At 37.4% G+C, this 27,509-nt stretch overlaps 1 protein-coding gene across 2 annotated transcripts; it reads left to right on the top strand.

Annotated features, from left to right (window-relative positions):
• Positions 1 to 3,479: 3,479 nt before the first annotated feature.
• On the top strand, positions 3,480 to 27,509 carry LOC146004672 (transaldolase-like). Of its 2 annotated transcripts, none has more exons than XM_083143594.1 (8): positions 3,480 to 3,615; positions 14,831 to 14,954; positions 15,292 to 15,399; positions 17,431 to 17,562; positions 21,823 to 21,948; positions 24,351 to 24,487; positions 26,431 to 26,541; positions 27,106 to 27,509. In XM_083143594.1, the coding sequence occupies exons 1-8, from the start codon at positions 3,495 to 3,497 to the stop codon at positions 27,270 to 27,272; spliced, it is 1,026 nt and encodes a 341-aa protein (XP_082999720.1). In that variant the 5' UTR covers positions 3,480 to 3,494; the 3' UTR covers positions 27,273 to 27,509. The 2 variants fall into 2 exon arrangements, with proteins under 2 accessions (XP_082999720.1, XP_082999729.1); XM_083143603.1 differs by lacking the exon at positions 3,480 to 3,615 and adding an exon at positions 6,924 to 7,114.

Raw genomic sequence — 27,509 nt, 5'->3', positions numbered from 1 at the left:
TTTAACTTCAGTCAAGTTAGGTTCTGGAACTAAAGGTTCCGCTGTGTGTACTTCATTCACTAATTCCCTTACTAACTAAAAATATGTTAAGAAATTATGAAATACTAGTGGCATTATTATGTTATATTCTTAAATAGTTTTTGCTTTATGCCAATATAAAGAAATTAGATTTCATAGTTATTATTATTTTGCATTCTTGTTTTACTTTTATTGTGCGTATTGAAGATTTGTCAATGAGCTCTTGAGAGAGAAATGGCATTGAACACTCACAACTACACTAATTTGTGTATGTTTTCGATATTATTCTTAGTAAAGTATACTTGAAATTAAAAGTAAATGTTTACCTTTTGTTTGTTGGAACAAAAACTCTCGCCCTGGAAATTTTTGATGCCAAGATTTTTGGTGTGGGGGAAATCCCCCCCAGGATTTCGCACCCTGGTCCTGTCCTCTATCAAAGAGGCCATATTTATACTTACTCCCTCGTTGCATGGGGGGAGGGCTGGAAGTTCAAATCTTACTGGTTCTTTTAAACTACACAGAACCATAGAAGAAACCCAAGCATACAGAATTATACACAAACACAAAAAAAATAAACAAAAAAAATACTGTTTATAACATGTGATAATTGTTATTTGGATTCTGTGAATTGAATTTAACCTTTATCAAGTTCTGAGCAAAAAATATCTGCTGTCTACATTTTCACTACATTTTCACCCCGAAAAAAAATAGAAAGTAGTTTTAACAAACTGAAGAAATGATTAGCATTGATTAACGCAGAATTTAATAACCTAAATTTTGATGTAAGTAATTCGTTATTAATATGTAGGTCCACTGGTTAATTTTATATTGGAGTGCAAACTCGAGTATCTACAATTTTTAATCCGACAGTAATCAAGATGGGTGAACAAATTTCTACCCACACATTGCATTTCTTTAAAATTCGTATTATACTATATATCATTCGAAATATATACCTATTTTTTGGGGGGGAAAATCCCTTAATTTTCAACATGATTGCTGACGGCTTTTCTATTCGGTTATTTTTTCGTCACTTTGGTTAATCGCAACCACTGGCGTACGCATGAATTTTTCGCAGGGTACTGGAATTGTAAAGATATTACATAACATGGCTACATTCTGGAATGGAGAGGGGAGGAAACGCAATTAAATATTTCATAATTACCATTTATAACCTTCGTTTTAAAAGTTGTTCGAAGACAGGGGTTCCGTTGCCACGTTGCGTAACAGTCTATAAAATCATTGAAAATATCAAGTACAAAGAACTCCAAATCCCATACATTTAGCCATCACTTTTCCAGACAGGAAATATCTAGAAACATCTGAGGAATGCTTTGTCAGACATTGCCGAGCTTCCTTGATCGCCATCGTTGTAAACAGGTGTAAACAATCGCAATCAAGGAAGAGACTACAGGTAACTGATTCGGCATTATTAGTAAGTTCGATTGGAATAAATGTCTGAGAGAACGGGGGTGAGCGGTCAGTTACAAACATTGCAGAGAGAGAGAGAGAGAGAGAGAGAGAGAGAAGTACGAGTCGAGGAAGAATGTATTGGAGCTAGTCACGACTCTTGTACAGTCACGACCATAACGACTCTTCGCAGAACTTCAGCTACTAGAGAAGAGACAGGTATACCGTTTTCCATTAGCTATGCAGCTATGCTGATCCAGTTTTTGGGGGTTTAAAACTCAAGTGCTGTGTTTTGCTATTCATGTGTGTGCTTAGTACCTCTCGCACCTTACCATCAAGCTTACCATGAATAGCGTGTTGCTACATAATCAAGGATGAATGATGAATGAGCTACACTAACCCAGTTCGATCCCACATACCGAAGGGTATATGTTACGACTGCTTCATTTGAAAATTTCTCAAAATTTCGACAGCAGCTGTTGATCAGTTCCCCATTGCGTGCGTCAGTGATCGCAACAATGAAGATGGATGATGAACAGAAGATCAATTTGTCAGAGTTTGTCTTGAGTCCAAATTCGAACCCGGGACTTCTAACGATCGTGTTCCTCTGCCCACTCCGCCTAGGAGACCTATTTGTTTGTTTGTCAATCACGTGATATTTCGTAATAGAACGCAGCTCATTATCTAATCGGGTTAAGCCATTTCTGTGCATGTGTGTGGATATCTGAAAAATAAGTTTTGTTTACCCAGCTCTCTACTAGTGTCGCCCGGTTCACTTTTTTCACTTTGCGTCTGTTTGTTTCGGGTTCGAAACAAGTAAAGAAAAAAGGGGAGGCAAGCCAATGACGTAACGGAATGTTCCAATCATGATGGAAACTGTGACGTAATACGACATTTTTCGCGAAATAATTGTAGGTTGTGAAGATGCAGCGGTTATTTCAAGCTGGAAAGAGCAAACTTTTTTTAAAAAAGAAAACTGTTCAAGGAGCTGGAGGCTGCGTGCATACATTCACCAGTCTTCTGTAAGTAGGTCTAGGTCTCTTTCTGAATCACCGCCATTAATTTCCTCATCGACACGCAGCATGAAACCACAGCGATGCTGCTCTCATTTCGAAGGGTAAAGCATATTTGCGTGAAAGAAACGACACGAAACTATCGACAAAGAAATTACAAGTTACACATGCTTCAATCTTTCAGCACACTCTTCGCATGTAACATTCGAAATGTAGTCAGTGGCGTAGCGTAGTTCTTTGAAACTCCAGGTAAAATATGATGTATGCGGGGGTGGAGTAGGGATGGTACAGAGAGGGCCTTGTGTAAAAATCTAGGCGAGAATGAGGCCAGACCCTTCGAGACTTGTCGAGATAAGACAGAGAACAAGACAGGCCTCTGTAAGGTCATAAGGAAAAGGCAAACCTGTAGATATGAGGTGAAGTTTGATGAAGATTAGGCATAGTATTGGACTTGATAGAATTGTCCATTAATAATATGAACTGAAGTTCGGGATAGATCAGTACTAAAGGCAGATAAAATCTTGCATTTCTGAGTCAATGAGCTTTGTTGATGCCAAGCCTAAAGATAAATAAATATAGAAGATGTGTGTGAGTGTGTATCCCTAATTCCCTTCTATTTTATTTTATTCTCCTCTTTAGTGCCACTCTATCGCACGGCAAAGCATTTTTGTGCCAATGGCAATTAATATCGCTAACGAGACGAGACAAACGAATATTTTCGAGACGAGACGGCATTTTTACGAGACGAATGAAACAAACCAAAGTCTCATCTCGTCTTGTCTCATGGATAACACTAATGGCAACGTGTCTACAGACTATCGTTAATCCTTAATCTACCACACTTGGAGCATTTCAATATTGATCGAGGTTTGATATTGGTTTGCAATTGATTTTACCACCTCAACAGTCTGTTTTACTGGACTATCAACGTATAACCACAGATTTGTATAACCTTGATTATCAGAATCCATTAAAACGACGTCGGTGCTTACGTACCTTACCACCACACACCCAATTATACGGATATACGACAAAACCTTCTTCAGAACAGATATGGCAACATTTAAGATTTTAGTGACAAAGGGTGAATCTTTGGCCAAAGATTCCATAACAAGTTCACTTAATCAATTGAAGAACTTGACAACTGTAGTGGCGGACACGGGAGATTTTGAAGGTAATTTTAGATTATTATTCGATGCCAGAGTTCATTAACATCTACATAAAACTACATTCCAGTTATATCAGGAATTTTGACCATATTTGTTAATTGATTGATTTGGTTTATTTTACTTCGCATTTCTGCAACTTTTTGTTAATCGCGAAGACGAGGATGAGTTATAATATAAAGTGTTGTATACAATTAAAATATTCCCTTCACCAGTGTCAAAAAATGCGCCTACACTGAGATATAGTCATAAAAAGGGTAAGAATTTACAATATAGAGAAAGTCTCCAATTTCGTTAATTTTCGGTATACTAACTAATTTTGGCATCCTAATCACGAATCTGTTGTAAAAAACCGGTGGTCACGTCTGGAAATTGTACATTTTGATGAAAAATTGTTCGTTAGCGCCAAAAACCATCCACGGGTAGCTCCACAAACCATTGACGTTAGCCCCAAAAACCATCCATGGGTAGCCCCCAAAACCATCCACGAGTAGCCCCACAAACCATTGACGTTAGCCCCAAAAACCATCCACGGGTAGCCCCACGAACCATTCACACGAGGTTAGGTTAGGCCTGTTAGGTCAGGTTCCATTAGCACTCATTTCACCCCTAAATTCATCGAAAAAAATAGGGATCGTACTAGAATTGAACATCATAAATCATTTTCTTGTAAAATAACGGCGTGGTTGGACACAATGACAGAAGATTACATTTTTGTTCGTAAAACTACGCATATACACCTATATATATATAAAAATTCAATCAGCTTTTTTTCAAATTTTCAGACGTGACCCCCGGTTTTTTTCAACAGATTCGTGATTAGGAGGTCAAAATTAGTTATTATACCGAAAATTAACAAAATTGGAGACTTTCTCTATATTGTAAATTCGCTCCATAAAAAGTCCAATGAACGGATAGGAAGAAAGAACATTGACAGAGAGAGAGAGAGAGAGAGAGAGAGAGAGAGAGAGAGAGAGAGAGAGAGAGAGAGAGAGAGAGAGAGAGAAGAGAGGTCACATGTAAAAACATAATGAAAAGTGTTCCTACTTCATGTGAATAACAAAATGAATCAATCTGAAAATCATTATTGCACGACCGGATCAAGAAAGTGTGGGGCGTTACCCCCACACCCCCTATACGCCTTCATGGCGTGGTGCTATCACAGGGGAGCACTTTACTTTTTTTTTTATTAGTGTGTTTATATGCATTCACAAATATTTAAACCTTAATGCAATTAAACTTTACTTAATCCGTAAAATTCTCAATTTTCTTGCACTGTACCCAAACTCGTGGAACTTGAGATTACGATCGTTATATTATGTCTTTGCAACCTCATTATCTAACGAAATTCAGGGCCATAAGCAAACAACTTTAGAAAGTAAACACTAACTTAGAAGAGCGTTGTTTTACAGTTAAGTTACTTAGTTACGTGTCTGAATTCACTTTTCGACAAAAAGGTCTTCAAAATATTTTGAAAAACAAGCAGAACGTGGAGCATGTGTTAACAAAAAGTGCTTGAATAGAAAGAAGAAACATTAAACTCGCCGATGAATCGACAGAAAAAACAGAATTCGACGGAAGACAGTAATTTGTAACAGAAAATTGCTATGTTGTAATCGACAGATTACTATAATATACAATAACTGATCCGAACAGAAGAGGGCCTCCCCGATGACGCAGTGGTAGCGTCGTCGCCTTGTAATCAAGGGGTCTCGGGTTCGATACCCGGTGGAGACACACGGTGATTCGGTTTCCACTTTAGACTGTAGGTCAGGTCCGATTAGTCTTACTGTGCATAAAGTGGACTTAAAACATCAACTCAACTCAACTCAAATTCTATGGGGACATTTCCGAAAAGTTCAAATCTTGTGCAATATTAGGAACATGGCAAAGGAACAAATACGCGAGAAACTACTTGCGATTCAATTTAAAGCAAGAAAAGGTAGACGTACTTTCCCTATTGTATATTGAATGTAGTCTCGTGAACACAATTGACCTCGACGGTACAATTAAATTATGCGCTGAATCGAAAACGAAGGGAAAAAATAGCTCGTGAGAAAATTGATAGCCTACCTGAAACTTCATGGTTTCTTAGAAAAACGGAGAGTCATATTTAAATATACTGTTCTTTTCTCTCTGAAATTAATATTATGAATCGTACAAGTAATAACTACATGTGGCGCACTTAAGGCGAGGGGGGGAGTAAAGGCCTGGCCCTGGATACGGGTGTTCTTTCTGAGTGTTCCTTTGTTAATTTCATCTAAGCATTACTCATTCTAATTGTCGCGATTAGCCGCCACAAGTAAAATGAAATCCACATAAAATAACAAAACATGTTAAAATACATCAATGTACTTCAGTCTAGTAAGGAGGTTTTCCTGTAGGTTATTTGGGAAGTGGTAGGAGACGGATGTATTGTCTAAAGGAAATCAAACTGTTCCCCTCGGAGGAAGTGACGTCCTTGGCGATACTGGTAGAAATGTACAAAAATGCATTTTCACGCAGCCAGAACCACATTATAAAAAACGGCTTTCATCTTACAACACACGACTTTACAGAATTGGTATTGCGTAAGCAGCTAAGAAATTTTCCGACTGAGACATTTTATTTCGTTAACTCACAAAGAAGTCATGAGTGAAAGGGCACACTCGACTGATTTCATATTTTACGTCGCTTTTCTTTCTATTTAGGCAAACAGCGACGAAGAGAATGGATGATGATGGGTCGACACTCATACGAAGCACTGCTCTTACCGGACTTCAAAACTTCCGGCGGCGAGTGGCGAATATATTAACAAAAGACACATTTTGTGTGTACTAAATTAGATTATTTCTTGCTACTTGACGCCCACTGAGACGCCGGAAGCGCGGAAACAGAACGGAACAGTTTCGCTTCTGGCGTCGTAGTGGAAATGCCGTGCTTCGGTTCCGCGCGTTTCCTTGTAGTGGGCGTTAAACCATTTGATTTGAATAGAAGCAGACAACAGAAGTTGTGTTGTAGGATATTTCCGTGTTTAGCCTCATCTCAGTTGGCGCCAAGCTTAACTGTAACCCCTGCCAAAATTTTAGTCTGTTCCTGCGCTGATTTTCCGTCACTTTCTGAAAAATGGGGAATTTCTGGAGAAGGCGACTGGGCGAGAAAACTTCACCGACCATCAGACATATCCCATGGTATGGATGTTGTTTGAGTCACCTACATCGTCTTAATTAGTCTAGTGGTAGAAATACACGACGCTGTCCATACGCAACAGCTGATTCCTCATTCTGTTCCATATGACGAAAACGTGATTGTTGCAACGTGGCAACGCCGCACCAACCCACTCCGAGACGAAAGCGTTTATCGGAGCATGCAAGTTACGCGAGTTTCCTTTCACTTAAAAGCACTGAAATTATACGACACAAATCAGAATGACAGAACAACCGTCTAGCAAAAGGTCGAAAATGGCAAGCTCACTCGCACAATTAAAGCAGCTGACAACTGTCGTAGCTGACACAGGAGATTTTGAAGGTAATTTCTTTAATTGTATATTTATCCCGTCACAAAAAGTGCTTGAAGGAAATGCGTGATTGTTAAGAAACACTTGAGAAAAAGTGATCTCATCTATTGATATTTTGTAGTTTTGTGTTGAGTGTGTTCAGAAGATAGATTGTAGTGTAAATAATATTTCATATAATAACTACAATATTTAAAACCTGTGTAAAGAATATGTCCATGATATTATGTAAAGCTTCGCATCTTTAATTGAGTAATGACTGTGTACTTTTAGAATGGATGGTGACTCTGTACTTTTTGAATGGATGGAAATTTTTGCAGGGCAAAGGGTATCCACGCTAGTGTGTATCAAAAGCAGAACATTTAAAACAGTAAAATATTATTTTCTCTTATGTTTGCAAAATAAATAATACCTATTCCGGAATATTTTGTACGCATGCGAGGATTAGTGTCCAAGTGACGGCGGATTTTTTAAAAAGCCTTTAGGCATGTTCATGTTATCCAGGTCAAAAGATCATCCTTGTGAAGCTATTAACCCTTAACCAGGCGCAGCTCTTTCACCACCTAAAATGGCGTGTGAGGGTAAATTTCACCCCCAAATGTAAAATATTATTTGTAATCAAGTACGATACATATGCACCAAAAAATACTTTTCTACGATTAAATTGACTATTTTCAAGAACTTAAGAGTAGTTTTTGAATATAGAAAATAAGTGCAATTAATTTGAAAAAATAATATGGACAGACATTGAATTTTCAGCATTTCAAAACCCTTTCTTGCAATAGTTAAATCAAATTATAATAATGAGGAAAGTGTGGAATATGCAATACAAAAAATATTTTTTTTGTTGGGTATACACTTCAAATATTTGTGAAAATTTAGCAATATCCATTTTTTAAAGAAATACAAATCTATATTTTTAGTACGTTTTCCCTTGAGAAAAATTGAAGGTCCAATAGATATCAATTTTCAAAAATCTCAATTGTTTCACACAACTAACTACACAGGATCATTGTATTATTTTTTGATCTTATATTGTGTCAAATAAACTTGTCTTGTTTTTAAAACTTCATCTTCATCGGCAAATTTGGCATTTATTTTCCTTACAGAAAATTCCCGTATAATTTCTACGTACATATTTGTATTTTCCACAATGATTCTCACAGTAGTGTCATCTATGAAAAGTGAAAATCCTCGATAGCAGATTTGGCTTTTTTTGCAGTTGCAAGTGAGCAAAGAAGACTTAAGAAATGTTCATACTACTTTTGTGAACATTCGAACAAGACCAGGGAGCTTCTTTCCATAGAGTTATTTTGTCTTTTACCAGGTAATAAGTTTCATCTTCATCCGGGATATCATTCTCGCCATCAGGATTTGTCTTAGAATTAGTATAATGTTCTCACTCAGTAACATGATATTCTACATTATGATCTGATTTGGAGTCAATTATTCATCTTGAAGCACTTCAGATGAACTAGGTTCGAAATGTCCTCCAATAGCCACCTTTCATATTAAGAGCTTTTATATGATTTCTTAGAAAAATTAAGCATTCACTTTAAAACACAAACAACACAGATCAAGTAAAAACTGTTAAAATATTTCACTCACGAAGCACAGTAAGTGAAAGTTCTAAAAAAATTAACAACAAAAAATCACATACGTAACTAGGCACATGGGGGTAAATTTGACCCCCATCAACTTTGGAACAGCTTCACCTTTCTGCAATTACACAAACAATAACGGAAATGACCTCAACAGTTGAATCAGACTGTTTAGGAAGGTACTAGATAAAGCTAGCACGGGGGGGCAACCGAAAAGTGTCTGGGCGTTAAGAAATACCTACCTGGGGGTCTAATTTACCCCCGCATGCCTAGTTAAGGATTAAGTAGAATAGTACCATAAATATGAAAGATGTTAAAAAAAAAGTAAAGTGCTCCCCTCTGCATAGCACCACGCCATGAAGGCCTATAGGGGGTGTGGGGGTAACGCCCTACACTTTCTTGATCCGGTCGTGAGTGGGGGTGATGTGATCAGCATCACGCCCCTGACCGCCCTTACCCCCCATGGTTTCCCCCAGGTACCCATGTTATTCGACGCTGGGTGGACGCTTCCATCGTTAGAAAAGTTCCCGGATTTGGTTCTGTTAATTTCACGACAAACTAAGGATTATGCAATACTTGATATGAATTCATACCATTGCACTTCGCAAAAAATCCACGGTTCATGACACCTGTATGATAAATCAACATATACATAGAACAATGCATTCTTAATCGTACGCATCACTTGTCAGCCTTCAATGTTAATCATAAGCTAATAAAGATAATACATTTCTGATTTCTACGGGTTACATTTAATTTTTTTTTCATGACAAGCTACGAAAAGGTAAACAGTTTCCATTATTTTTTTTATTCTAGTGCATATTTCAAAATTTTAAATTCAAATTCAAAATATTGTAGTGTTTTGTTTAATAACCACATGGCTTTAAAAAATGCCGGTAGTAAGCTCTGTGACAGTGGTGCAACCACAGGGGGGCCATTGTCCCCCAACCTTGGACAGAAGTGAGTTCAAGGGGGGGGGGGGGAGAACATTGATGGCCAAGTGTACCTGCAGGGTGCAATTACCGTCCACAGCTTCAAATTTTATGCAAATAAAAGCTATTCGTAAAATTTTCGGTAAAAATTTACTATCCTTCGGACACCTCTAATTTTTTCATTTCGTAATTTTTTGACATTCGTACTTATGTATCTGCTTCGCGGAACATTCCTGAAGGTGTATCAACGTTGTTCTGATGAAATTTGAACTATGTTTCCTAACCTAACAGAACTAACCTAACCACGTGCCAATGTTTCGTGGGGCTAGCGCCAATGGTTCGCAATTATTTCCAATTTCTAGATCCTGATACTAACACAACACCAAATTTTAACTGTTTCCTAACCTAACAGAACTAACCTATCCACGTGCCAATGGTTCGTGGGGCTAGCTATTCTCCGTCGGAGAATTAATTTTCAACGAACAACATGATTTCAGCTATGAAACATTCCCACATCGCACAAAACACTTTCCCGATGTTCGACGATGCTACAGGAACTTATTACGGTAAGTAGTTTCTTCTCTAAAAATTAATAAATGTGTCCGAAGGATAGTAAACTATATATATATATATATATATATATATATATATATATATATATATATATATACAGGGTGGTGCAAAATTCCATTTACAACGCTTGGGAGGTGATTCGACAAGTAAAAACAAGGAAAAAATGCCATGTGAAAAAATGTCGAAATCGGCACCGTTTTCGAGTGACAGGCGTGCGAAAATCGCCTCGCACCATGTTTATAGCACAATAACTCAAGAAGGAAGAAAGATATCAATGTCGGATTAAGAGAATACAAAGAAAGTCGTGCCTGATGAATACAATGGTGCAGCAATTGAGGCCCAGTGTAAATTGCGCAAGGAGACTCTCAAAGAAAGTGGGGAATCCCCTGATGGAAAATACAGGAAATTTACTACTATTTTCTACATAATGTTGAGATCGGAATGTAGGCAGTAAAAATGACGACGTATGTCCACATGTCCTACTACTGCTGGGACACCGTCCCACACTCGGTAAATAGGAAATTCACCCGAAAATGACGCTATGCCGTCAGATTACGCTGAGATTGATTTCAGCTAATTGATACAGAAAGCCCCACTAGAGGCGCTGTGGGAGTGTAGGTCACCTGTTACGTATTAGTGTTGGTGGAGACTACGTAGAGAGTGTAGTCGACCATTGTTCTTCCTGTCTGTTCTGCGTGTCGCAGCGTAGGGTTTAGTCTGGCGTGTGTGTGTGGTTGAATTGCTCCAAGGAATATGAAGCATGGCGTTCGTATCACGAACGTTTTCCCAATAGGCGGTTACCAGCACATGCACTCTTTCAAAGACTTGATGCTTGACTGCGTGAAACTGGATCTCTACTACCCCGTAGGTGGGATTGTGGAAGACCCCGCACTGTGCGCACTGTGCAATTTGAAGAGAACGTGTTGGACGCGATACGAGACCGTCCTGACACCAGCACACGTGTCATTGCTCGTACGCAACAATCCCACCATAGCAATATGTTCCGCGTTATTCAGGAGGAGGGATTGCACCCATACCAATTGCATAAGGTGCACTACATACTGCCCACGGACTTTCCCCTATTTATGGATTTCTGACCATGGTACGTGCAACAAACTCTTGCCATTATAGATTTCCCAACAAGAGTTTTGTGGACCGATGACGCAATGTTCACCAGAGACGGCATGTTCAATAGCCACAACAGCCACGTCTGGGATATGGACAATCCGAATGCAATCATTGTGCGCCATCATCAACATAGGTTCGCAGTGAATGTGTGGTGTTGCTTAGTAGGTGACCACTTGATAGGCCCGTACATTTTGCCCTCTACTTTGTGTGTTGGGAATAATCGGGTGTTTCTACATGACGTATTACCTGAACTTTTGGTAAACGTGCCACTGGCAGGCAGACAATGTATCTGGTTTCACCCCGCGGCGCCCCCGCACAATTCGACCGGGGAGCCAGGGCCTTATTCAACGATATTTACGGCGATCGTTGGATTGGCAAGGGTGGACCTTTACCGTGGCCACCTCGTTCCCCCGACCTCACACCACTGGATTTCTCTGTGTGGGGAGAAATGAAAAAGCTCGTGTATGGAACCCATGTGGAAAGTGCTGAGGATCTCGTTGCTCGTGTAAGTGCCGCTGCTGGGACAATTGTTGACAGGCCAAAGGTATTTTCACTTACCAGACAATCAGTGCTTCGCCGATGCCATCTTTGTCTTCAAGTCAATGGCGGACTTTTTCAACAAAGTCTCTGAGTATACCGGTCTTTGTGAGCCCCTAACAGCATAGCATAGTGTCCTTTAGTGAAAGGTGCGAGTGAAGATGCTGGAGATCGCTGTACTTCATACCATCGATCTGCATGTGCGGAGGTTGTGCGCTTCTCAGTGGAATCCCTTCAAGATGTGCTGTGTCCGGAAATGTTACATGCCATTGTGTGCGTTTTCTCGCCATTCTCCTTCTTCATTCCTTCTAGGATTACCCACTTTCTTTCTGGAGCTCTCTTGTAGTATGTACAGCCTGACGACATGTGGCCATTGTTTAACTTTTGTTTTTTGTACTGCAAAGTAGTGTGTCAACATTAAGGGATTGAAAACGTTTTTTCGGTGTTTTCTCGTATTTTTTCCATTTGGAATTGTGTCCCAGCAGTAGTGGGACATGCGACAAATTGGTTTCTTTTCTTCTTCGTACCGCAATGTGAACCGTGTACAACAGGAAATTTGCAGTTATTTTCCTATTTCCCGAGTGTGGGACGGTGTCCCAGCAGTAGTTGGACATGTGGACATACGTCGTAATTTTTTACTGCCTACATTCCGATCTCAACATTATGTAGAAAATAGTAGTAAATTTCCTGTATTTTCCATCAGGGGATTCCCCACTTTCTTTGAGAGTCCCCTTGCGCAATTTACACTGGGCCTCAATTGCTGCACCATTGTATTCATCAGGTACGATTTTGTTTGTATTATTTTATTCCGACATTGATATCTTTCTTCCTTCTTGAGTTATTGTGCTATAAACATGGTGTGAGGCGATTTTCGCACGCCTGTCACTCGAAAACTGTGCCGATTTCGACATTTTTTCACATGGCATTTTTTCCTTGTTTTTACTTGTCGAATCACCTCCCAAGCGTTGTAAACGGAATTTTGCACCACCCTGTATATATACACACACACACACACACCAGTGGTGGGAGTCGGCCCTGGGCACTGAACAATCTAAATGAAAATAAGTTGTAAAATGGATTGATTGATTTGTGGTTTTAAGTCCGCTTTACACACAGAAGGACTAATCTGGACTGGACCTACAGTTTAAAGTGTGACCCGAACCACTGTGCCTCCACCGGGTATCGAACCTGTGACCCCTTGATCACGAGGCGAGAATGTTACCACTACACCATTGGGGAGGCACGAATGTTGTAAAAGAGAGAATGCATTGGCGTCCCAAGAAATTATTTGCACCCTATTAAATCAATATTGATTTAAGCCTGGAAAAAAATTGGTTCCAAAAATGTTCTTGTTCGCTTCGCTCGCAGTGTATTATTGAGTTGTAATGCATTGTGAATTCCCAGACAGAGAAATAAGACTTGTGTTAATTGATTTTTGTCTTAAATACATGAACAATTGTTTGGAGGAAAGGGAGTGTGCACATTTCAGAGACAATTTATGTAATTTTTGAAGTTGGTTTATTGTGAGATGGGTGAATTGGTTGTGTAATGTATTTGAATAATATATGTTGTAATATGTATTAAGGAAACTTGGAATACGCACACAATTTAGTGTCCACGTCGCTCTGTTGCATATGTGTGTAACATATATCGTGCATAAAAGTTATACATGCTAATGTAAAAAAGAATTATATATGGAATGCATTTATCAAGCATTTCCTGTCTTTCAAAATTAGTTTGTGTCCTTGTTTTTTATTATTAATGTGAAATTGAAGGTGTTGAAAAAATAATTCAAATCGTTTGTTTGAACACAAATGCTTTACACCAACTTCTACCTCCTTTTTGTATAATTTAAGAGGGTAATAACGTATTTGATACTACTACTACTACTAATAATAATAATAAAAATAAAAATGTTGGTTCTGGGTTCGAATCCCAGTTTGCGCATGGATGTTTGAGAGTTTCCATTCATCTATTTCATCATATCGTCACTCATCCTCATCTTAGTAAATTAGCCAAAAGTAGCACAAAAGCGAAGTAAAATAAAGCAAATTAATAACAATAATAATATTATTATTAGCATTATTTTTATTAAAATTATTATTATTATTGGTACGTTTATCCTGGTACTTGCCCCTCAAACAAAAATTTGTGGTTGCACCTCTGCTCTGTGAAACCAAGTAAGTCTTATTACAGTAGTGTGCAAATTATCTGAACAAGATACACATTTTGTCATTTAATGCAATTGCTGCAATATACATAACCATACATATATTTAGAAATACCCTTAGTACTTTGTGACCTCCCTTGTTTGTAATCACATCATTGACACGTTTAGGCAGGGATGACACTAAATTTGCACAAACGTTTTTAATTTCTTCATCATGGTACTACACGTTAACAAGGGCACAAAGCATTTTCTCTTGGTTGAACAATCCATTTTTGACATCCTTCTTTTGCAGATAGACCATAAATTTTCAATTGGATTTAAGTCAGGTGAGTTTACTGGCCAGGAGAGTTCTTGTACATTGTTATTATCAAAGAACTTGTTGACTTTTCGAGATGTATGACATTTTGCTAGATCCTGTTGGAAAACACAACTACTGACTCTTCGTCTGTCGACGATAACAAAATACTTCAACAATAGATTCCACTTCAGGTCTTCAACAATTAACTATTGAGTAGAAATGGATCGTTGTTCATAGCAGAGGGCATTATCGAGAGAGAATGTGCAGTTATTTAAAAAAAAAAATTAAACTAAAGCTGAAAACTGCAATGTATTTTAAGCTTATTGTATACCTGGAAAAGTATGCAACTTGTTTGGATTAATTTGCACACTACTGTAGGTTATAGCATCATTGAAATTTGACAATGTAACGTAAGTTTTTCGTAAATACCATTAAGAAGGAAAGATACACATGTGCATATATTTGTTACATCTAGTCTTGCATTATTTCAGCTATGAAAAAGTATAAACCAACTGATGCCACAACAAACCCATCATTGATACTTTCTGCTGCCAACATGTCACAGTATCAGCACCTGATTTCTCAAGCTGTGGAATATGGGCGAAAATCAGGAAAGTATGTATTTTGACTCAGTTTACATTGCTCTTACTTCAGTAAGAAACTTATTCTGGGCTGAACTTAGTGATTCAGGTTACCCACATGAAATCCCCAAGCCGTAATGCATATTACATACAATGTCAAGGTTAGGCTGTTACAAATTGCCTTGACCTTTGCTTCTTTTGTACTGATAAGTGTTGCAAGATTATGTAATATTTGACCCCAGCATTCTTAAGTGAAAGACGTTGCCAGTTTGTTACTGTGAAGACTTATTCATTCGTTTTATATGTGTTATATATATTAGATAGATATATTTTACACAATTAAAGAAATTTACTATTCAATTATTTTACAGGACTCCAAACGAACAATTATCAGCAGCAGTTGATAAATTGTTTGTCTTATTTGGACTTGAGATTTTGAAAATCATTCCAGGAAGAGTGTCTACTGAAGTTGATGCAAGGTGAGTTGTCTCATATCTGGTGCATTGTATGGGTTATAGTTAGACATACTGCAGTATTTTCATGATATGTGTAGGGTACATTTATCTACCATACTAATATATTTCCTATAGTAACACAATACAGCTAATGTAATGCAAGATACTGGTAATTGATAGGTAACATAATGACATTTGTAAAATAATGACACAACACTGTTCACTTAGTCTTATTTTTTTGAAAATCACATCTAGATAGCTATTATTCCATGTTGCGGACTCACAGAGTACACAAACAAAATTATGCATTACAGACATCAGCATTGCAGGTGGAACTGGCTGGACTTCTTCCCTAATTTTCTCTTCATGGTCTCTAAATAAGTTAGGGATACATGTTCAAAAACTCTGGTCTTGAGTTACCCCCTGAGACAGAAATTGCAGGCAGTTGGTGTGTACTGTGCAGCTATTGTGCAATGTACCATACATTGCTTTTCAAATATGCCTCTATCACAAAAACAGGGTGTTCAAGGTTCTACGCTCCATTGCTACAGAAATGGCATCCCTCGTGTTCTTACCTGGCATGCTCAGTTTCATCTCTACCGTGGGGCCGTATGGAATACCAACCTTTGAAAGTGGTAGATATATATTGCCAGACCCTGTATATGCATAGTAAATGGAACTGTTTCTCTGGCACATAATATCCCTTGGCTGCGTAATTAAATTTGAAAAATATTTTTTTTATAAAGAAATAGTTTTCACAATTACTTTGCGTTATATATGAGAGAGAACTTACAAAATTAATTTTTGCACTGGAAAACCATTCTGTAGTCCCTGGTGGTATGATATTTTGAAAAATTTTGAAATATTTTGAAATTTTGAAAAAAAATTTAGAAAGAATAATTTAAAAAAATTACATTGCAAAATATGTTATAGAGAAATTTCAAAAGTCATTCCTTGCACTGGCAAACCATTCTGTAGTCCCTGATGGTATGGTATTTCTCAAAACACGGGATGACACAGAGTGGTGGAGCGGCGTGGAAATTCGTAAGTAGTATCAAGATACTGGGTGGTTTGTTCTGCTGTGTGTTCAATACTGAGCGGGGGAAATATTTGATAAAACAAGAAAATGGTGTGCTAAATACTGTACTGTCACCAAGTAACTTAGCACTTGCCTGTGTCGAACTTCCCGCACCTAGATCAATGCTGCTTTGCACTCTGCTCCATAATGTTACGGACGGGGTACAAATTCTTCATCAGACACTACACAATCACTGTCACCAATTGAAGTCTCATAAAAACTGTCGCTATTATCGTCACAATTTAATTCACCTTCTGATTCAACAGTTGAGTAACATCATTATCAGACAAGTGTTGACGACTTGACGAAGCCATGTTGTTTACATTCGAACATGCATTTGAAACTGACATGTGGGAGCACTCAACGCTCGTATTCTAAACGGAGAAGTAATTAGCGACATCATACGGATATAAACAAAACTACAAGTTCAAATAGTTCCAAATAGTATCTACAGATGTCTGAAGGCTACTAAAAGCGACGTACTGCGGAAATGCGACACCCGCAGCGAGTGGAAGTATGAACTCGCAATAATGCGACTTCCGCAGAGCAAGGCACCTGGCATGCTGTGCGTAAATGCGACGACCGCAGCGAAAGAGTTAAGATTTATTACGAGACATGATGTGGGAGGTTGATAGTCCTGCATTAATATGAGTACTAATTGCTTTTCTAATTGAAGAATGTCTTCTGGAGCAGGTATTTGTCTTTACTATGTGGGCACTTACATGAAATTCTCTTGTATGTAACCTTTTTACTAATGTTGAAGGCTACATACAGGGTATCTCAAAAGTAATAGTGCAAACTAACACAGGTGAAAGTACACGATAATAGAAGCAAAAAGGTCTCTGTAAACATGGGTCTGCAAAAGAGCCATTTTTGAGATAATCGCGAATGTGTGATTGCAAGCTGCCACTGACTTTATTGTTTGTAAACATCATCCTAGTTGGTAAAATGCTATTTTTTTTACTCTTCCATTGCAGGTTATCTTTTGATAAGGAAGGAAGTATTCAGAAAGCAAAAAAATTGATCCAGTTATACGAGGAGCATGGAATTAAAAAGGAGAGGATTCTTATTAAACTTGCTTCAACTTGGGAGGGAATCCAGGCTGCAAAGTAAGTTTTAATAGGGTGCTTAATGCAATTAGTTGGATTCGGTAATATTTTACAATTTCATAGAAAACTAGCAGCAGAAGTATATTTGTATTTTTCTTTGTTAGCATTGCATTTCTGCCCTTTTTTTTACAAATTAATGAATAGTTAAAGTTGATGAAGGGACATTCACAAAGAAATGCCAGTGCCAGGACTCGAACCTGAGAGAGTTGGTGGCAAGATTGAGTCCAGCACTCAACATACTAGTATGTGAAATTTACTTCCAGTCATCAGGTGTGGGCATCAAAGATTTCTGGAAACAAGTGCGCAAATGCTATCTATGCTGCTTTGTTCCCACTCCACTACAAATAGCACTGTGGAGCTAGAGGTGCTAAGTTTGAATCTGGGCTAAGGAATGGATGTTTTTGTTTTTTTCCTGCATCTTTTTAATCGATTCACATAAATTAACCAAAAATACAAATAAGTACAAAATCTTGGGAGAATATTTATAATATGCAATAAGAAATGTTTACATGTTTGAAATGCTGGAAACAGTTTACCCAGAATATGTTCCAAAAAGTTATTGGCTACTACATCAGAGTACACACATTTCGTGTTTCATCATATCATTACCAGATAGTATACTGGGGAAGATTGATATTAGTAGAGCCCAGATCTTTAGGTGCAAAAAAATCAAAAAACCTAAGTACATTCATGTGTATCATATAATTTTTCATTTTAAACATTACAAAGAAACTATTGTGAGAATTGAAGATGTACTTTGATTACATATACACTCACCAGTAGAGAATCCTTGAGTCTTTACCTTTGTTCATCCCTGGCACTGGTTTCTGAATACAAAAGAAATGAGTTGCATTGAATTATGTTGTACCGTTCTATGTTAGTGAATCGTTTAATGGCCGGGAAGTGTTTGTATGCGGAGAATAACCTCTCCACGTCAACAGACACTAGGGAGGCATACTTCAATCAGACTTACAACACAACTATTTTGATGTTTGAATATATACACACAATTTACTCTGAGTTGACGTCTTTCACGTCTGATAACTTTTTTAGATAGTTGGTAACACTGATTCCCCCGGTGTTCCACGGATTGCGATGAACACAATTGCTGTGCGTGTTGCATGAAACTGACAGCAAAGGGGCTGTTGGCCACTATACCACGAAAATGTTCACTTTGCTGTGCAAACACGGTGCGAGCCGTGATGCAAGCGGCAATAGTTCTTGCATTCGGCACCAGAGTGCAGCATATACAAGGCATGTCTAGGGGGACTCGAGTTGGTCTGTGCTACATAGTTGCAAACTTTACACTTCTATCTGAGCTAAAGAAACATCTGGAAAATTCACCACAAAAGTTGATTGGTATGAGTTTCGATGGGGGAATCTGTCATGAGTGGACGTGTGAATGGTGTTCAAGCCAAGATTAGAGCACAATATCCAACAGCCTACTTTGTTCATTGCTATGCTCACAAACTAAATTTACTGATGGAGCGTACTGTGATAGATATTGCACAAGCCAAATTTTTTTTGCAAATTTGTCTGCTTTCCCAGCTTTTTTTCCTCGGGTCAGCAAAGAGAACAGTACTTCAAGCAGAAGTACAGAAGCGTCTCCCTAGAGGAGTTCCAACATGGTTGACATACAATAGCAGAACAGTTTGTTATTTACGAACGTAAAAACTAGTTAATTGATTGCTTTGAGACAATAAGTAACATGTCATCTGTCGATGGAGTTACACTTCGGGAGTGTCATGGTTTGTTGCAAATACTGCACGATTCAATCTTTGTGTTTTGACTGACTGCATTCCATTACATAATGCCGCATGTGAAAATTCTGTTCTGTGAACTTCAGAAAACAAATACGGATCCAATTCAGGTTGAGAATCAGGTGAAAAATTTTAAGCTGGAAATACAAAAAGTAAGGGAACAGATTGATTCTATTCACTGCAGTATCGGGCCTACAAATCTGGTTAAGAGAAGATGCTTTTCAACTTTCAAACGGGTTAAAACGTTTCTGCGAATCACCATGTCTCAGGATAGGCTGTCGGCTTTAGCTATGTTATCCATCGAGAAAAGGCTGGTGAGGGGCATTAAAGACTTTAACCACCAAGTAATTGAAAAGTTCTCCAGAAGAAAAGAAAGACAGATGGACTTCCTTTACAAGTAAAATTCACCACAGTGGTTGCAACAGAAATTACTAAAAGGACTGTATCCTCTAAAAAGGTAAGTGCCAGCCAGCATAATGTAGAATTTAATTTTCATTATTTCTCTTGATATCATTATTAAGTGCATTGAGTCGGTATGTGGCGTTCAATTACTTGACCCACAGTGAGAATTTTATATTTTTCTGTGTAATATCTAGAGCTCAATTATAGGCTTAGGCCGGCCATCCTTCATGAGCGAGTTCCTGTGCAAATGTATATATTGCAAACAAGACTATTTACGGATTTACCCGAATAAGTGGCTAAAGAAAGTGTGTTCTTTAGCCACTTATTCGGGCAAATCAGTAAGTAGTCTTGTTTGTAATAGATACATTTAAAAATATATTAATATATCTAAAAGAGAATTGTCTTCTTTTTTCATCCGCAGTTCTTGTAATTGAACAATTCACTCGAATGCATGGACGGACAGAGGACACATCTGGGTGTTTACCATTTGCATATACAAAAAGACTGCCTCTGGAACGATTAGTTTCGTGCAATGCATAAGATCAAGGATTGTAAATATGTTTGATTGATTTTTTTGTGTTTTAAGTCCAATTTATGCACAATAAGACTAATCGGGACTGGACCTACAGTTTTAAGTGGGATCCGAATCACTATGTTCCTCCAATGGGTATCGAACCCCTCGATTACAAGGCAACGACGGGTAAATATGTTGATGACGGTAAACAGATGTTACTATACGCTTTAAATCAGTGGTCCCCAACATGTGTGCCACGCTGCCCTGGGAGCGACCGTGATTAGCTTACAGTGGGCACTGCGAAATGTTCAAATATTTTTACTGAATTGTTAGTCAATGCTATGAATGTTTGATATACGTGTTTAATTTTTAACTTAAGGCATGCAATCTTACAAGTAACTGAGCAGTGCAAGTGTTGGAGAGGCTACATTCTGGGTGGCATGGAAAAATAAACACTCTAAGGGCACGGTGTAGGAAAAAAAATTGGGAACCCTTGCTTTGAATGGTCGAAAATCAATCTCTCTGAACCATGGCAAAATGATGCTAGGAGGGAAAATACGAAACAAGAGGGAATAAGGAATATGAGCAATGTCACATTGACTGATACTTCAATCATAGGTATCGAAACAGAGTTGTTATGGGCAGGGCAAGGGGACATTCTGTATAATATCCAAATATCTTACGGCCTCCCCGATGGCGCAGTGGTAGCATCCTTGCCTTGTGATCAAGGGGTCCCGGGTTCGATATCTGGTGGAGGCACATAGTGGTTCGGATCCCACTTTAAACTGTAGGTCCAGTCCCGATTAGCCTTATTGTGCACAAAGTGGACTTAAAACACCAAATCAATCAATCAACCAAATATCTTACATACACAAAATTTTTTTTTTCTGGACTGGACGCGTCCTCCCCTCTGCCCTGCTAATGATGCACGTGCTTTTAATGCTGAATGAATGTCGTTGGTTAACATATGGTCCGTGAAATAGAAAGTAGATTGTGAAGTATGGTAGTTACCTGAGATTGCATGTTATACTAATTAGTTTGCACTAGCCATTACTAATTGTAAATTACGTAATTAAAAGGGTGTTAATTGAATGAAAAATCTTGTATTACTTCAAATATAGCGTGATTTTTGTTGAAAATAAGTTGAATTGTTATTCTTACCTTTTCAATTGAAGACTAAGTTACAGGGGAGAGGAGTAAATCTCTTAAGTATAAAAATGTTATTGTGAACACCCGTATGTGAACCGCACTGGATATAAGATGCGAGATTCCATATATGGAAGCATCCTACATTATTTTTTTGTAGGTGCAGCACCTAAAAGTTCGGGCTCTAGATATTAGGAAGCCTTAAACAGCCTTATTGAAAGTTATCGCCCCATTGGAATTTCTAAGGATTTTAACCTAGAAATAGTTACTATAAAGAGTACAGAATAATTTATGGTGTTTCGAACATATTAATTTTTGGAGTTAAAAAATAATAATATTGATATCATCTGAACATACGTAAACACTTGATAACTGTAATTAGATTTGCAAATGTGAATCTAATGCCAGAGCTCAATGAAAATATTTTGTTTTCTTCAGAGTTCTGGAGGAGGAGCATGGGATACATTGCAACTTGACTCTTCTTTTCTCATTTTGCCAGGCTGTTGCTTGTGCGGAAGCTGGAGTTACTTTAATATCTCCATTTGTAGGGAGAATACTTGATTGGTAAGTCATTAACAATGAATGAATAGTGTATAATTTTTCTGTTCTTATTTCTTTTTGTGAGGATTTCATAAGATATAACTAACTAACTAACTAACTAACTCTCTAGCCTTCTTAAACCCGAAGGTTCATGGCTGCAGCAACACAGGCCTTCCATCTGTCCCTATCTTGTGCAAGATCTATATACTCTTTTCCATCCCTACCGATTTCCCTTAGGTCCATCTCGACGTTGTCCCTCCATCTTCGTCTTGGCCTTCCTACTGGTCTCTTACCATCAGGTTTCCCAACAAGAATCCTTTAAACTCCTCTTTCCTCTCCCATTCGTGCCACATGGCCTGCCCACCTAAGTCTTCTTGATTTAATTATTCTAATAATGTCTGGACATGAATATAAATTATGTAGTTCTAAATTATGTAACCTTCTCCACTCACCTGTCTCCTCATCCCTTTTAGGTCCAAATATTTTCCTAAGGATCCTATTTTCAAATACTTTCAGTTTATGTTCCTCTTTCAATGTAAGGGACCAAGTTTCACACCCATATAATACTACAGGCAAAATTACTGTTTTGTATATTTTAACTTTTAGTTTCTTAGATATTAAACGAGAAGACAAAAGTTTATGAAGAGAGAAGTAACATGCATTTCCTGAATTAAGCCTACTTTTTATTTCCTCTTTAATATAATTTTCATTTGTTAATATTACTCCTAAGTATTTGAATTTGGAAACTGTTTCAAACGAGTTGTTATCAATAATTAGATTTTGATTATTACCTAACACTTGGTTTCGACCTGTAAGCATATATTTAGTTTTCTCTTTGTTAACTTCCAAACCTATCTCTTTAGCAGTTTTGAAAAATATTTTAGCATTATTCTTAATTGTATTCACATCATCCCCCAGTAAGTCTACATCATCTGCATATGCTAACTGAGTCACACCATTTATTTTTCGTCCTTCTTTAGTTTCGTTTACCTTCCTAACAGCATATTCTAAGGCAAAATTAAAGAGCAATGGAGATAGTGCATCTCCTTGTTTTAACCCATCATGAATTGTAAATTTGTCAGACACATTAATACCCACACGAATTTTACTTTCTGTTTCACTGGTGCATACTTTTATCATACTAACAAGCTTCTTAGGTATTCCAAACTCTACTAATATATTATATAATTTATCTCTTTTGACCGAATCATATGCTTTTTTGAAATCAATGAATAGCTGATGGACATTTTGATTATATTCCCACTTTTTTTCAAGTGTCTGTCTGATGTGAAAAATTTGATCTGTAGTTGATCTGTTGCGTTTAAATCCACATTGATAATCACCTATAATTTCATTAGCATATGGGGTTAGTCTTGTTAAAATAATGTTAGATAATATTTTATATGTTGTTGAGAGTAGAGAAATTCCACGGTAATTATTGCAGTTCATTTTATCACCTTTTTTAAACACAGGAACAATTATGGATTCTTTCCACTGTTGAGGGATTTCTTCTTTATTCCATATTAAACAAATTAATTTATGAATTTGACATATTAATGAATATCCACCATATTTAATTAACTCAGCTGGTATTAAATCAATGCCAGGTGCTTTGTTATTCTTTAGCCTTTTAATAGCATCTTTAACTTCATCAAGTTAGGTTCTGGAACTAAAGGTTCTGCTGTGTGGACTTCATTTATTTCTGATTTATCTCCTACATGGACATTTAAAAGGTCATTAAAGTAGTTCTTCCATCTATTTAGAATATCGCTTGGGTCAGCTAGAAAATCACCGTCTTTATCTTTTATCAAGTTTACTTTGGGTTGCCACCCCTTTCTAAACTCATTTACACCTTTATATAAATCTCGGATATTTTTATTTTTGCTGTTTGTTTCAATTTCGTTAATTTTGCTTTTCAAGTAATCTCTTTTTTTATACTTCTAAACGTGCAGTTAACTTCTCGCTTTATTCTATTATAATTGTTTAGATTTGTATCATCAGAGTTATTTTTGAAATTATAATTTGTTGTGGTTTAAGACTGTTGAAGAATTATCTTTTTATTGCAATAAAAAAAAAGTTAGTTCCTGTGTTCTACTTTTATAAGCTGTCTATTCCAGAAGCATAGTTGTAACTGATATTGTGCAAATCGGTAATTTGTTGTGTAAATAATGGGTCGTGTGAATAAAACAGCATTTCTTATTTAAGTTTTTGGAGCATGTACTCAATTTTATGTGAATAAAAATTCTAGAACCTGCACAGGTTTGTTGGTTGTAATGTTGAGCAGGTGCATGGTCATGAACCTCTACTGACGTTTAATAGGATCCAATGTGTCCTGAGTAATTCTATCTTGCTAATTTTGTATATTGTGCTTGTAACTTGATTAATTATACATAGATGAAACTGGTGATGCATATTTTCTGTGGCAGGCATGTGGCACATGGAGACAAGAAGACATTTGAACCAATGGATGACCCTGGTGTGCAGTCGGTGACTAAAATTTATAATTACTACAAGAAGTTTGGCTACAAGACTGTAGTGATGGGAGCATCCTTTAGAAATGCTGGTAAGTACTTGCTTATATTTTCCTGCACATGACATCAGTTGCGAGTTGTGAATAGAAAGCAGTGGAATGTTTTGAGTTAACTAAGGATTAATAATGGGCTATTACATTTGAATGCCTATGCTATGTAGAAAGTTTAGAACATATTTTCATTGTCCACAAAGTCCCTCCTCGATTACAAACCTTTGTACCTTCTAAAGTTTTTAAGCTTGAGGAGTGAAACTTATGGCAAAGTGTGGGAAAGCTCACAAAGTTTCTTTTGGTTCAGGTGTCTATGATGGGGTATTAGTGAAACAGGAACTGTGTCCAAGAAATTAAATGTTTTCATATCTAGAAAAAAGTGCAGTGGGTGCTATCATATGAGTCACATTTACCAAAAACTGTTCGAATGACCTTTCACACCAAGTACTGAAGGACACTACCTGTTGTCAAAAAGATAAAGTTCCGATGCAAAAAGTTCAAGGAAACAGGGAGTTTGCTCTTTCACCAAACGGCTGGTGATCGACATTGGGAGAAAGCATAGAGAGAGTGTTTAGCTCGAAGTCCAGAAACAGTTTGCTGTTCTGTGCATACAAGTTGCAAATTGTCTAGGCTTTGTAACGCACAGTCTGCATATTGACACATTGAAGAACATTGTATATATGCTGCCATTACATCAATTTCCTCACAGGAATATGGCAGAAGTGGAATGAAACACAAAAGGTGTTCATGTGGAAGTTTACTGATGACATCCAAAAAACTTTGTTATCCCACACTTCGCCATAAGTTACACTTCTCTATCTAAAAAAAAATCTGAAGTTACAAATGTTTATAATCAAGGAGGGACATTGTGGACACCTTGTATTTCTTTTCTACTTAAGAAGTTTTTATTAATTGTTTCATAATTCTTCCATTATAGATACTGTGACATTCCACTTAAAAATAACTTCTGATAAAAATGCAACTAATTAGTGGAGAAGTATGGTTTAAATAGGGTCTCTCGACTTCTGTGCAATCTGTGTGAATTAGTTATCTTGTTCAGTATCTATGTTCCCAAGTAGTCAATTGCATGATGCTAGATTCCTTTTCGTCATAACCATAGAAAATTTTGCACAAGGCTTCCATTCAAGTTGAGTCAACCTTGTCTTTCAAGTAGAAAGTAGACATGAATGGAAACAGCTTTAATGAGTCACTTGGATATACTTGGGCGAATCAAAAAAACCAAGCAGTGTTCCTGTACTAAAAGAGATAATAATCATGCTTGGTGGCAGCACAGTCTGGAATGTATTCTCCCCATATCCAAAGCAGCCACGCTGCAGCTGCTTTAATATGAGAGTAGTCGCCATGTCAGTATGGCGTGTTGTATTGAGGTGGTGTCCAACATTGAGTTGCGCTCAGTCGTCCAATTTTTGTAGACACGAAGGCATAATCAGAGTGAAATCAATCGCCAAATTGTCAAGGTGTATGGTGAGAATGCAATATCACGTCCCATGATCAGGAAATGGTGCCAGATGTTCGAAGAGGAAAGAACGAATGTGAACGACTAACAGTGTGTCTGGCAGCCTGCAACTGAAACACTATTGACAAAATGGAGCATGTGAATGCAATCATCCTTGCCAACCACAACGTGAAAATTGAGATTGGAAGTGAACTGAATATATCCTACGCTAGTGTGTGTATGCTGATTCATGACCAGCCGGGTGTATAGTAAATTGTGCTCTCACTGGTTGCTGCAATCGTTAACCGATGTGCACAAAAGTCAATTCAATTAAAAGTGGACTGAATTTTTACACACAAGAAATCTAAAAACTGGTCACACAATTCAAAAAGTGTTTGGTACCTTGGTGACTATGTCGAAAAAAGTTAAATGTTCATACATTTTTGTTCAATAATTATTTTCCTTCTAATGTGTTTGGGTGTAACTTACTTTTTGATTTGCCCAAGTAACATTGTTTTTGTTCTTTCAGGTGAAATCAAGGCATTAGCTGGTTGTGATCTGCTGACGATCAGTCCGAAGTTGCTTGAGGAGTTAGACAACAGCACTGATACAGTGTACGAAGCCTTGACTGAACAGTCAGGTGAGGATTCCTTTATTATTATAGGTCTTAAATCAAGGGAAGCAAAAAGTTTTGTTTTATTGTGTGTGCGTGTGTTAACATTGTAGCAGAATAAGTAAAGGGAGATGTGTTCATTTGTGTGTAAAACAGTAATACAGGGTTCCTTGTGCCATGAACATAACCAGGTTCTGAAAAAGAAAAATTGATTATTCTACATAAAATTTGAAAGTGCAGTTGTGGAGGAATCTCATTTCAAATTTTAAATGGAACTCGTATCTGCAAAACTAATTTACAGTGGAACCTCACTTTTAAGTTTTTCAGGGGACCAAGCTGAAAACTTAAAATGTGGGGAAGATGTAAAATCTAGGAAAATTCATTTTGCTATGTTCGGACCATCAAGATTGACTGTTTAATGAGGAAAAATGTAAAATTGGGGTTCCACTGCATTTAGATATAAAAATTTACTAGTAAAATAAATGATATGGGAAAACATTTTTTTTTTCAATTGTGTACAGGTGTAAGGTGCTGTTACTAAATTTTGAATGAATTTATTCTCATCACTATATAATTGTTAATCTCTTTCAGCAAAGAAATCTGATATCGATAAGGTGACATTGAGTGAGAAAGAGTTCAGATGGATGCTGAACGAAGATGAAATGTCATCCGACAAGTTGTCAGAGGGCATCAGGAAATTTGCTGCGGATGCAAGGAAGCTGGAAAAAATGCTGACTGATCTCCTGGCCAAATCCTAATAGTGCAGTTACACTGATCATTCCAAGTTGTGTAGATGATTTACTGTGCCAAGCACAAATTCTATAAGCAATCATTCCTAAATGTGTTTCCATTGTATTGTGGCAATATGAAAGTAAATTAAGTGCCAACATTTTATTACCACTGTAATGAAAGTGTATAGAAATTGGTAATTTTATATGTTGTAAATTATATTTTTTGATTAATAAAAATTAAGATTGTTTGAAATGTTCATTAAA

The sequence above is a fragment of the Lepisma saccharinum genome, chromosome 1 (genome assembly GCF_977018435.1).
Source record: "Lepisma saccharinum chromosome 1, izLepSacc3.1, whole genome shotgun sequence".
Classification (NCBI taxonomy): domain Eukaryota; kingdom Metazoa; phylum Arthropoda; class Insecta; order Zygentoma; family Lepismatidae; genus Lepisma; species Lepisma saccharinum.
Note: the sequence above shows the minus strand (reverse complement) of the source record. Positions and strands in the feature narration are given on the sequence as shown.